The sequence below is a fragment of the Dermacentor albipictus genome, chromosome 3, assembly GCF_038994185.2.
Source record: "Dermacentor albipictus isolate Rhodes 1998 colony chromosome 3, USDA_Dalb.pri_finalv2, whole genome shotgun sequence".
Taxonomy (NCBI): domain Eukaryota; kingdom Metazoa; phylum Arthropoda; class Arachnida; order Ixodida; family Ixodidae; genus Dermacentor; species Dermacentor albipictus.
Genome location: NC_091823.1, coordinates 73548917 through 73562604, shown reverse-complemented (window position 1 = coordinate 73562604; position 13688 = coordinate 73548917). Strand labels below are relative to the sequence as shown.

Sequence of the window (13688 nt, the reverse complement as noted above, 5' to 3'; positions counted from 1 at the left end):
GGTAAATCATGCTTCTCGATTATTGAAGCGGCCGTGTTGTATAGCCGAGAGCACAGGCTGGGTATAAGTCAGACGAGGCGCGTGTCACGACAGACGGGAGGCGACGCCGCCGTAATGTTCCCGCTCGCCGCTGCGCCGTGTGTCTTCAGCGTCTGTGCTCCGGTCTAGTTGACAGTTTATCGGCAAAGCATAAAAGACGCAAAGGAAGTAACATAAAGGAAGGAGAAAAGTGCAATGCAGGACTCCTCGTTAGTAAGTTTCGAGAACTTTTCTCATGCGAGAGACACCTCAAATAAGGGGGAAAGAAAGCGCAATTCATAACCTCACACTGATGCACTGGCACCGAGGCAGAAGGGCGGAATTAGTGAGAGAAAATGAAAAGAAAGTTTCGTCTTCATTTTCTCCGGAAATAAAGAACATTGCTAGACTTTGCAAGAGAAGGTTAATTTTCGAATTAATTCTATGTCAGCCCAAACTCCTTTAATGTTGCACTTCAGTGTCGTTTAAATATGCACGTATAGCGGAAATGAAGGGCTATTTTGTAAGTATAAGAGGAAATATAGTAATGCACGAGAAAAGGCGTGTGCGATAATATTTCTCGTATGCTGTGTTTATTATTATTATTATTATTATTATTATTATTATTATTATTATTATTATTATTATTGTTGTTGTTGTTGTTGTTGTTGTTGTTGTTGTTGTTGTTGTTGTTGTTGTTTACTGTAATGCCGAGTAGACCGATTCGTAACAGAATTTTTATCGATGAAATAGCTGAACAGAGAATGGGCGCGTATGCTCGTATTGTACCAAACTCGGTTCAATATCTTCGATATTATTATCATCTAGGCAAGATGCCCCTCGGGTAGCTGTTCCATGCCAGACATACGTAGGCCTATGCACCACGTCTAGTGTGTAATATGTCGTGGTCAACAAAAAAGAATAAAGAAAGAAAAGAAAAGAGCGCCAACTACAGGGGAAACCCGTAAGCTAAGTATAGAGAACGTATATGTATACCAAGAACGACTGTCGCTTTCTACATTGTAGCCGCGAGTCCTGTGATGGCGACATGAAGGGCCGTAATGAAGGCGTAGGCGTGCGTTTCCACGGCAACACCCGACCGCGTGTTACCGCCGAGGGATGATAGAAACATCGTTCTGCGTTTAAGGTGGAAAATGTTTTGAAAACCCGTCCTCCGAGCCTGGAACCTTCTCGACGAGGTTATCACTTTTTCCACGAAGCGAAACAGCGCCTCACCTGTCATTATACGGCAACCGGCGCTGTGCACGGAATGGTTCAGGGCACGCACGGTATAACTTTCTTGTAATAGAGTACGCAAAAGTTTACATTAATGTGGAAAAAAAAGAGAGAGAAAGAAAAGTGTCCGACGACTACGATACTCCCTAATGCGAAATTTGAGCGCAGCTCGATACGCATTTTCCTTTTCGCGATATATTGAGGCAAAGAATTTGAAACCGAAATCACCGCACCGACAGGCAGTGGGCCAGTGCCATTAGCGCGCAGAGGAAGGGGCTCTAATGGAACGCTATTATGATGAGCGGCATCGGAGCCAGCTGTGGAAGAAGACGACGGCGAACGCGCGAGCAACAAGTGGCACGAGCGCGTTCGCGCGGTTACGCAGATGAGCGTCGACCGCTGCTGTTCCCGCCGTGCCTCCATTTACGAAGTACACCCACATAAGCGCAACAATGTGTTTTGTGCGATTCCGTTCAATCAGGAATAGCAATAGGACATAGCAGAGGGAACGCAGAGCAATCCAGTGCGCTGCGATGTTTCAAAATACCGACGGAGATGAGCGGTACTCTCTAATAATTTTTTTGAAACGGTGTATAAAAGGTGTACTGTTATCCCATGGCTATAGCACCCTCACGTTTGATGGATAATATCGAATCATTGGGTGGGTGGGGTGGAGAAGGGTGGGGGGGGGGGGGATAAATAATGGTATCTTGATTGTCGATTTTTTCTTTCATGTAAAAATGATGGTAGCTGAGACAGACGACACGAAAAGTGAATAAAAAAATTTCAAAGCCATCACCTTTCAATTTTCGTGTCGGATATTTCTGCGCGCCCAATGGCTGTCAGAATTATTGCACACTTTTCAACCAAGCCTTTTCTCATCGCACGTCTGGTGATGTGCGCTCTAATTTGTTTTTTTCTCAAGCCCTAACGGTAGGGGTGTTACTCATGGGACAGGCAAACACGCTTAAGGGTGTGAACGTTTTTGCAGCGTGCACGTCACATGGTGGCTCGGTGACTATGGCGTCCTTCTGCGAAGCGTCTGGTGACAAGTTCAATTGCCACGTTGCGATGATATCTTCCCCTGCGGCGTCTCCCATAGCCGCCGGCTGCGTTGCTTTATGACGCTAAATCCAATCAGTTAGTCATATGCGAGCAGTGAGTAGTACTGGTCTCTCAAGAGTGGAAGATACGCGACAGATAGGCGCGTCGTACCCATATGTTAACAATACGAGTCGATGCGCTGTAAGCAGTCTGTACCAGATTCCCTGTTAGGAAGCGAAATCGTCCATTTATCAATAAAGCGTCAGGCCTCTCAAAAGAACCAGCTTTCGGGCCGTGATTGTATCCTTAACTCTGTGGAAACCAAAGGCCATTAGGAAGAGGAAAGTGTTAATCAGCGATTTGTTCGCCTCTTATTCGTCATGCCCTCGTTAACACGACATGCGTCACACTTCAGACATTTCCGGCCTGCAGCCGTTCTTTATTGTGAATACAGTGGCATGTTCATCTCTATGAATGCCTCATAGAGGCCGAAAATCGCTATGGAATTGGGTCAATTCACACGTTTACTACACACGTCCTACACGTCCTACACGTTTACTAATCCTTCGTAAAAAAAGCTTGTGCAGGAGACTGGAATGTTTCAGATGGCACGGAGGGAAATAAGCGCGCCCATGTCGAATTCAACTGAAGGCAGCCAACACTGCACGACCGGCTCAAAATTAACCCCGTGATCTTTCTTTTTTCTCTTTCATCTATACAGTTACCAGCCAGGCGGTTTTGCTGTCCCTTCAGAAGATGGCGGTTGCCAACGGTGTCTCCATTGCGCGGACCTTATGGACCTCCTTGAACCCTCTCGGGGACGTATATGGCCGCAGCGCTCACAAATCACTATTCCAGAAACACTAGTATTGCACTTGGGAAGAAGTGCCTATACATTGCTCATTCGCGCATTGCACGAGACATGAATCCAAGAAAACTGCACGTACAAGGCGCTGTCCGTCTACATTTTTTCTAAGAGGATAACGCACCAAATAATACACATGTTCGCTGCTATGAATAGTCAATTCGCGTCAACATCCTTGCCCTTCTCCCTTTGTTTGCTCGTTTGAATAGCAGCATGTGGTTTATGTCATGGGCACCATGACCAGGATCTTCTGCCGATCCTTCTGGGCCCCTCGACGGACAACGTCTTTGCTGAAAGCGTCGGCGTCTATGGTCTACCCGTCGTGTTCGTGCATAAATGCAGACAAGTCAACAGACAATCCTCATGACCCTGCCGTAAGGCGGGTTCATAGTGCGCAGTCTTCCTTTTTTCTTTTGTAAATATTAAGCATGGTAAGATACACGTACACTTCAATGCAATGGGCCATATTGGCCAACCTTTTTGTTGGCAACCTGTTCGCAGCCTAGAAGCATCCTCTGAAGTTATGAGATGGCGTGATCTTCGAGAAGCTCGTCTAGCATAAATGTGTTTATGCATGCCCCTGCAACGCAACGAAATAGTGACATCAAAGCGATTCGCGACGTAAAAGAAAGCTTTATAACTGCATATAAGCTGATGTCAAGCTCCCGGGCTGACTTTCCACCATGCGAGCGAAGCAGGAAAATAATTTCCTTACGAAAACTTCCGCTACTGAGCTCGTTTCTTAAATACTATTTTCTTTCTTTCTTCTGGAAGTGCATACTGTATGTCATACCTGATGACACAAGGTAAACTGAAGCCACGTACGTATCGCAAGAGAAATACCAACATTGGCGCTGCGCGGAAGCGCTAGCTTGAGAGGCTCCACTTCGATTCGCGGAAGTGCCGTCCGCATAAGGGCTACCCGTACACTGTCCCCCACAACTGTACTGCAAAGTACTTCCGTCAAAAGCAGCTCCGGTTTTCTACTTCTACTGCAGCATCGCCTCTCGTTCTCCCTCTCTCGTCTTACCTGACCAGGTAGAGAAGCAGGGACTTGGAGGGCGGCAGGCTGCCCGCTGCGGCCAAGTCCAGTCGTCCGACGCTCTCGCACCGATGCATCTCGCAGTCGCTGCGGCCGACGCCAACGGAATCGACGGCTTCAGTGACGACGCTGCTGGCTGCGCGGGCCGGAACTGCTCCTTCCGCGCCGGGACCCGAGGCGTCGCGCCGACAGCAGGGCAGCAGCGGCGTGGTGGTTCCACCCGCAGAACAGCCTCCTCCTCTCCCCCTTCCTCCTTTCTCGGCCAAACCCCACCGCAGGCCAGCCTCGCCACCCGCCGTGCCGCCGCCGTTCAGGCTGGTGAGGCCGACCATCCTCGCTGAAGGGGCTGCGCCGAGAGGAGAAGACCACGACGCCCCCGAGGCTGTCGCGCTCATTCAAGTAGCGCACTCGCCACGCTAAATGCGTTGGGCAACCTCTGTTGTACCAGCAGGGCAGCTGCCAAGCGCGCCCGACTTGCGTAGCTCGGGAGAGCACGCGCGTGGCGAGGGCTAGGACGTGCGCGGACTTCGTTTCCACTGAGAAAATGTCGACCGCGCCCTGCGGGGGTAAAAACCCGGTTTCGGTCGCCGTGCGCGGTGACGGATTAGAATGGTGCAGCCTCGGGATCGGGAGTGATTTTACGGGGTTGCATCGAACAGTTCGGACAGGCAGGCACAGAGAGCGGGTGTAGTATTTGGCCAGCGGTACTCTGTGCGGCGGGGTTTGGACTCCAGAGGTCTGGGATTCGCCGATTAGCGGCGTTTGCGCGCAACAAGTCTGTTGCGGCGGCTACTTGTCCGCAGCTTCCAGAGTGCGTTAGTTTCGGATTTGCCTTCTCCCCAAAATTCAATACCCGAACAACTTTCGAGCGTCGCGGGATGTGCTTGCTCACCAACTTGTTACTTCTGGGACTCAGTGTGGACTCGTCAGTAGCAACGCGCACTTCTAAATATATACTGAACTTTCTTTTGTGTGCTCATTCGAATTCCTAACATTCCAACGCACCTCAGAAGTTACCTTGCATAATTCGGAGCTCATGCCTTCAAGTTTCCCGCGATGGCTAATCTTCCTCCTCCCGCAGCCTCTATACCCCTTTTCCTTGACCCGCGCGAAACCAAAGAGTCTGGTCTAACCACAGAGGTGAACAGCGATGACAGTCAAAAAGCGTCAGCGTCCTTTACGATTGATTCAACTGTATTCGAAATGCTGCTGACGTTCTTCTTTGCAAGATAAACTATGAAAACTAATTGAAATAAGCTTGTTAATGATGGAAACAATACATTTCAAAAGTTTCAAAAAAAAACCATACGTGTTATCGTGACAGAGAGAAAGTGCAAAGGAAAGTTCATCTCTAGCAATGTCTAACAGAGTCTAACAATGTCTGTACCAAGAAGGCGATGGCTTGAAGTCGCACTTCGACATTTCATCAGCCTCCCCGAATTTCTCTGAAATATTTTCCTGCTACTTTATTTTGTAATATTACGTTTCGCATGTTACAGTTGGTGAAGAACTGCAATACTCGATTTATAATCTTTCAGAGAACAAGAAAGTAAAAAGCTAAAGCTCCTCCCATCTTCCAAAGCATGCCCTAGTCATTAGCCTATACTTCGCCTATAGCACCTCAGCATGGAAGCTCAAAATCGTTCCTTAGAGGATCCTAGAAAAAAAGCCTTACACATGCACAAGGGTTGAAAATTGAGCTTGTTGATCTATTCTCCGAATTGTACGACACGCGGCGAGACAGGAGACATTGAACACTTTCTGTGGTCGTGCCCGAAATTCCGGGACGAAAGGGACGCTCTCCTGAAAAGTCTGCAACAAAAGAAAACTTCCACATACGTGCCTGCAACACCTTGTGCTCCCCGAAGGACCAGTTATAGCCCGCAAAGAAACTTCACGTATCCTTATCGGATTCTTAAGAGAGCACTGGACTGATGGAGATCTGGTGAAATACCGCAGTGATATTATAATAGATGCTCGGGCGGAGCAGTTGCCGGCCTTGATCGCCAGGCTGAACCCACCTGTTGCAGCAACTCACCACCACCACCATAGCTTGTTGATATACATTACGAGGATGCTTGGACTCACCCAGGTGGCGTAGTGGCTTTGGCGTTGCAGTGCTAAGCTCAAGGGTGCGTGATCAAATATTGGCCTCGGCGGGCCGCATTTCGATGGGGCCAAAATGAAAAAAAAAAGAACGTTCATTGGGTGGACGTTAAAAAACCCCAGGTGGTCAAAATAAATCCGGAGTCCCCCACTACGGCGGGCCTCAGAAGCATATCTTGGTATTGGTCTGGTCCCTAAGAACCCAGAAATTATTTCTTTGTAATACTTGGGAATAGCGCAAAGCGACAGGACAAGATGGACAACAATGGATGCAGACTAGCAACAAGATTTATTTGAAAGAACGTGTATGTATACTGGGTGAGGATGCGCAAACAGTTAAACATCAGCCCAGTGTGACACCAAAAAGAGAGAGAGAGAAGATAAGAAAGGCAGGGAGGTTAACCAGACGCACATCTGGTTTGCTACCCTGCACTGAGGGAAAGGTATGGGGATGAAGAGAGAAAGAGAGCACAGTTTCGCGCACATTTGAATGTTTGCACCTCGTCTACACGCATTCGCCAGAACCTGTCGACTTGAGGTGCTGCAACAACGCTTTCGTGGCTTTCTGTGCCATCGACGCGTATGGCCATGGTTCCAAGGATCCTCATTTCCGAAAACGGTCTAGAGTCCAGCCGATTCAGTGCTGTCCGGAGAGCTTCACGCTCGACGTCGTACTGGGGACTGAGACATAGGGTGTGGTCGATCGTTTCTATAGTTCCACACGAGTCGCACATGGGCGTATCCCCCATTCCGATGCGGAACGAGCAGGCATTCGTAAATGCCACCCCGAGCCAGAGGCGGCGCAATACTGTCGCCTTAGAGCGGGAAACTTTTGATGGCACTTGTAGCTTTATGGATGTATCAAATCTATGAAGATGGCGCTTCGGGAGGTTGGGAGAAGACCAGTATTTGCGTGTCATAGCTTTAGCCACGACATGAAGCTTTCTTGCAGCGTCGGTTCTGGATAAAGATATTGGAACTGGTCGGGCTTCCAGATGGGCAGACCTGGCGGCTTCGTCGGCGAGGTCAATACCAGCAATGCCGGTATATCCAGGTAGCCAGTGGGATGTAATTTCATGCCATTTAGTAATATCTTGATGGTGGTCTTATCTCATTTCATATGTCAGCTGCTCATGAGCCCTGAGGTATAGGGCAAAAGCACTCTGAAGTGCTGCCTTGGAGCCGCAAAAGATTGCCCACTTCTGAGGTGTCTCTTGCAGGAGGTATTTGACAGAGACACGCAGGGCTGCAAGCTCGGCCGCCGTTGATGTTGTCATGTGAGACAGTTTGAATTTGATTGTAGTTTTCGTAGCCGGAATGACAACGGCGCCTGAAGAGCTGGTAGGTGAGACCGAACCATCGGTATAGATGTGTATTCGGTCATCATGTGTCTCATTGATTAATAGCAGCGTCATCTATTTCGGAGCTGTTGTTCAGTGATTGGCCTTCTTCCTTACACCCGGAATACCTAGGCGCACCTGAGGTTGTTGGAGACACCACGAGGGTAATGAAGGCCTTGCTGCTGGTATGTATCCTAATAGAAGCAATCTGTATGGGTTATTATAACTTCAGAAAACGTTGCACGCGACCTCTGCTATGGCAAGAACGCCAAGTGATGATCGGGGACGCGAAAAAAATGACGGATATGCGCCATGAGATCCCTGTGTGGGATTTTCTTAATGTAAGGCTTTACCACCATCCCCAGTGCGTCAGTGCAACAGCGCTGACTCTGAGGCTTTGAAGCAAGTAATGGAGTAGCATGACGTATAACCCTCGCTGCTGACAATCCCCACAACGGTGGCAAAAGATGCCAACTTGGTGTGCATGACAGTGCACTGCAATGCCACCTGCGACATTTGTAAATGCTGCAATATCCGAATCGCTGTGGCCGGTGGCAAATACGACGAGTAAGCCTGCTGTTCCATTCTGCGTGTAACGCCAGGCTGTCATCTCGATGCGAGTGATTTCAGATGACGTACAAGCACTGTTGAAGCGAGCCGAAAAGTATATTAGACAGAATGCTTGCATTTCACAAGCTGATATATGACATGACGACTGTATGTTCTTGAATATGTGCTACAGCCTGTAGTCACCGGGAAACCAGTCGCGATTGCGTTGAATACCGCGCCCCTTCTTTGCCGCCAAAGCTTTCGTCACCCGACATATTTCCATGATGCACAGAACCTTAAAACACGTAGTCGCACTGTCATGATCGTTTGAGTGCTTGAAGCCCATCCGTTTCATGAAATGGAGGTGCCGTTCAGCGAGGAGAGGTCTTCGTTACAGCAATCGAGCAACGTCACATCGCGAGCGTTGCGATATAAAAATAGGTCCGCATAAGCCTCATGTCATGACACTGTGATTCAAAACTATTTTTTTTTCTAAAAGACACTGACTTCAGATGCCTCAGCTCTCTCTGTTCGAGGATCATATACGAGGAATGTTATCGACGTCTCTCTGTTATATATAAAGCTATCTAGAGCACTCCAGCTTCTCTATAGATCCGCTAGGCGTATTTATGCTCACATAATATACACCACTAACAATAATATGATATCCACTAATATCCGCTAGGATCATATATATTGCTGATAATTTTTATTTCCTAAGAGCCAGGTTTTTATTTCGTAAAACTAATTCTAAATCTGCTAAGTCTGCCTCCAATTCGCTACATCTACAGCCGAAGATAACCTATATATATATATAATATATAGCAATACTGACACACTAAACCGTCCGCCTGCCTTTCCTCTTCATCTCTCTCTCCAAACTATCCGCCACATTCATAAGATAATTAATTCAGCTATTTTCCACATGGCGACCATGCGAAAAAGAAATATGCGTAAGCTATTTCCTTTTGCCAATGCCTATCAGATTCCTCTGCCTGCTCCATTGACGGATCCGTTCCCGTTCAGTTGCTCTCCGGATGCAACTTATCAGAAGAGAGAAACGACTCGCATGCGAACTAACCACTCCTTCTCTCTCTTACCTCTCGATCTTTGTACCAAATCGTGTTGGATGTGAAGCGTAAAGACCGCAAAATGTAAAGATCTTGATCGTTATTCGCTGGCGATGGTGTAACTGCACCGCGGCGCGGCTTGCATTACAACTGTGCCGGAAAATCCGCGTTGTGTCTTCAGCGTGGGTCGCGCGTACTCGCACGCGAGCAGCTTCCATTCGCTTTGCGATTGCGAGACTTTTTGTTTATCGTTTTGAGTAAAGTGTTGGATAGGCTTGTCTAGCTTTGTGCAGGCGAGTTGTGAAACGATGAGAACTTAACTATAGTGCGCCTTTCGTTGGGATGGTGCGGAGCTATACAATTGAGTTCCGTACTTCCACAACAAAAGGTTACTTCATTAAAACGTAAAAGGTGGGATCGTTCCCTATCTGCGGCAAGTTGTTTTTCATCCACTTTCATTGCAATTAATTTATCATTTATTTAATTCAATTAGTAAGTACAAGTAATTTTCCTTGTTTTCCTTGCTGTCTTTGTTTGTTGGCTTCTCGTGATATATAACCAATGTATATAACCACTTCTGCGTTCTAGAGTAGGTGTTGTGTGTGTGTGTGTGTGTGTGTGTGTGTGTGTGTGTGTGTGTGTGTGTGTGTGTGTGTGTGTGTGTGTGTGTGTGTGTGTGTGTGTGTGCTTTTTTTCATTTTTTAAATTATTTTTCTCTCTCTCACCTATCGCATAGTTTTGCCCCTCCTTCTGTACAGACCTCTGTTAACCTGTTAACCTGTTAACCTCCCTGTCTTTCCTTTGCCTTTCTCTCTCTCTCTCTAGAGTGGGTGTTCGTCAGTCTTAAGTTTTTGCCGATGAGAAGACAGACTGTTGTCTATTGCATAATTCCACTGCACTAATAATCTGTTCCGCGGAGTCAATGCTCGCGGAGATCACGTTACTCATCTGTAGAGTTCAATCACTAAAGCAGCATGTAGGTTTCGTGCATCCCGCGAAAACTATGCTTGAATCGAAAGTAGAGTTATTTTCGGTGCTGCTATGCCAAAGACATTTCCCTGAAGATGGCTAAGCTTGTAAAAAAAAAACATCTAGGGTAAAGAAAACTGAACGTTCCAAGTTAAAGGCAGAATGACGCCGTTACCTGTACCGCTGGAACCGATAAGAATGCACTATGAATTAACTCTGAATCGACCGCCCTTACATATTCTGAGCACATACATACGCCAGCAATATTGCGCAGTAGACGTAGTGCACTTCGCGCGGCTGCAGACCTGAGAAAATAGAAATATAAAAGGATGTCCGAACTGGTCGCACAGCGCGGTCTTCGCACCGCTCGAAAACTAGGTCCTCGGATAATTCATGCGGAGCATAGCGCGTGAGGACACGGTTTGCTAGGCAAGACGGGCCTTGATTTCGAATGCCGGACACACTTGCACAGTCTTCTGCTTTCACTCAACTCATTGAGTTCGCGCATAATATCACCCACGCGCGGCGCGCTTTCGGCCACATCTTATTTATTTTGTTTCATTTGTTTCTGTTTTTCAGTTCCGTTAGCTCAACTGGTTTTAAATTTTTTTTTAATGGGGGAAGGGGGCAGGGGAGCTTGTACATGGTTCGTTAATAATAACGCGGGCCCCAAATTATCAGACGACTGAGCCGTACGTATCGGTTTGCTATTCTTCGAGCATGTTGCGTAATTTATTTGCACCTACGTTGTTGACCTAGTAAGATGTGCTCGAACGGCGTCACAAGTCTGCTAAATGTTCCAATTCTTTTTTTTTTTTTCTGGCCGAACTGCTGCGTTTAGACCACTCGCATTCTTTGAATTCCGTCGAGTGTTCAGTGCATCAATCTCCTCGCAACTGTCACCTAATTTTGGTCATTGATGAGCCAAATCTAAGCCTTAACTCTGGCCTTATTACTCCCTATTAGGTGTGGCTTAAAACTGTGGACGCTGTTTGTATTTCCTTGTTATTTATTATCGTTCGGAGCAATGAAGCACTTATACAATCCGTACGCAACAGAGCATTTCAAACGAAGTAACAATGTGGATGCCGTTTCTGTTTACTTGCTATTTATTATTGTTAGGAGCAATGAAGCACTTATACAATCCTTACACAAGCGAGCATTTCAAACTACGTGTTACATTTCTTTTGAATTTGTTTCTCTTCTTTTTCTTTCTTTCTTGAATTCTGATTCACAGTGCATAACGAACCAAAGAAGGCCAGGCGAAAGGTGTGTGCAAAAACATGACTATAAGGTCTGCATACCGCAAACAATATAAACAAGGCAGTTCAATGCCATAAATAGCTTAGTGTGCATGGAATGTAGCGTAATAAACGAAACGGAAAACTGAACGCAAACGAGAATAGATCGCCATACTTAGGGACAAAGCGCACCCTGACATAAAAAAGGATAACAGCGGTTAAAGATGTATAGTACGATTCGGCATCATCTATATATACTCTGTTAGTAGCAAGGCATATACACGACCTCTATAAATCGTTCCCACTGAAGCTCCGCGAACGAAATTAAGAGGAAGCTTTAGCTCAGGCTTAGCTCCAACGCGGCCTATTCAAATACATGTGAAACGCAAAAGCGCTTTTCTGAGATAACCCCTGGACCGATTTTAATGAAACTTGTTGCATTTGAGAGACAAAGTTAGATTCTAGTGACTGTTGGAAGCGAATTTTCGATTTAAGGCCTGAATTTTGTTGAAATAATTTGCAAAAATATGGTAGTTCGAAAAAATATAGAAGCACGAAGTTTACAAAAATATTAGCTCTCCATCAAGAACAGATATCGCGATTCTGTAAACAGCGTGAATAAGGTTCTTCAAAGTGGACAAATTAAGTGTGTAAATTTATATATTAAGTAAATATTTTGCGTTGTGTGCAGGGGTTCTGCAAAAAGCTGTATTCCATGATACTAATTTTTTTATTCATTTGCAACACATCCATTTTGTCCGCGTTAGATGTACTATTAGATATAATTGAGAGAACTGTGATATCGTTTTTCATTGTTGAGTTACAGAGTTGTAAACTTGATAGTTTCGTTTTCTGAGAATGTGCGATTTTTGCCAATGTTTAGTAAAACATTGACGACATAAATCAAAAACTCGATACAAACAGTCACTAGATCTTAAGATTTTCTTTTAAATGCAACAAACCTCGCCAAGTTTGGTAGAGTGGTTGCCGAGAAAAACGAATTCTCCTTTTACATGCATTTAGATAGGAGCACCCGAACTAAAGCTTCCTCTTGATTCAAAGCGATTGCAAATTAAATTCGTCGAGTCACTGCAAACTGCACAAACGTGGTGTCATTGCTTACCCTTTGTCCGCTATACAGGTCCCTATCCTTCACGGAAGTTGCAATAGACGGGCCAAGCAGCGTGCCTGCCTTCCGCCTTCCGCAAACGATACCTGCAATGAGATGCCGCGTGCACTGCTACCGTTATGCTTGCGCAGCAGGCCATCGGTAACCCATGTGTCAGAAAATGTGGTACAACTTGTGTGTTGTGCCACAAACATGTGTACAAAAAGATGTTGCAAACATGTGTTACAAATAACTCAAAATATTACAGGGATGGTTTATGCCCCGACTAGCATTCGTTGATGTTCCGTCCCTTATCTATCTATCTATCTATCTATCTATCTATCTATCTATCTATCTATCTATCTATCTATCTATCTATCTATCTATCTATCTATCTATCTATCTATCTATCTATCTATCTATCTATCTATCTATCTATCTATCTATCTATCTATCTATCTATCTATCTATCTATCTATCTATCTATCTATCTATCTATCTATCTATCTCTTTTCATACGTCGGTGATTCCGCGTGCTAGTGTGTCCTTTGGTTTTTCTTTTCGTAAGAAAAAACGTCTTTAATATTAGTGCAATCGAGCAGCCGAAGGCATACTGCTCCCCCCCCCCCTCCCCCAGTTGGACTCCATTTAAACCTACACGTGCTGAACGCGCAGAAAGCGCGCGCTCCACCGAAAACGTGCGCGAATGGCGCCGGTGCGCGTTGTATACAAGTGCCAACGTTTTGTCGCACACTTCGATGAAAACAAAGAGAAAAAAAAAAGGTCTACGAAGAGAGACATGAATTTTAGGGGAAATTACGCGAGCGTGGCGATCAACGAACTAACCGTACAATAATTGGCGTAAAGTAAAAGGAGTCCTTAAGCGAGAAGGATCGAACGTTGCATAAAAGAAATGACACGAGAAAAACGTTCAGTATGAACAGTTAAGAAATGCAGGTATACCTGTTGAACTTGAGTCTAGAAAGCAGATGGCCCTTGGGGGGGAAAAAAAAAACTCTTTCTCCCGGCACTAATGTGATGAAAAAACATTTTTGTTGTTTTTGCAGATCCCCCGCATGCACTGCAGGGGAATCTGCGTT

The 13688-nt window shown here is 46.0% G+C and overlaps 1 protein-coding gene across 1 annotated transcript in view; it reads right to left on the bottom strand.

Moving 5' to 3' along the window:
• The window catches only part of cu (NADP/NADPH phosphatase nocturnin), a 73572-nt gene extending 60877 nt beyond the window's left edge, over positions 1-12695 (bottom strand). The window contains exons 1-2 of the mRNA XM_065430141.1: positions 12604-12695; positions 4194-4551 (exon numbers count right to left, since the gene is read on the bottom strand). Of these exons, the coding sequence (XP_065286213.1) occupies positions 4194-4537 (344 nt within the window). The 5' untranslated portion in view covers positions 4538-4551; positions 12604-12695. The remainder of the gene's footprint in view (positions 1-4193; positions 4552-12603) is intronic.
• Between the last annotated feature and the right edge of the window lie 993 nt (positions 12696-13688).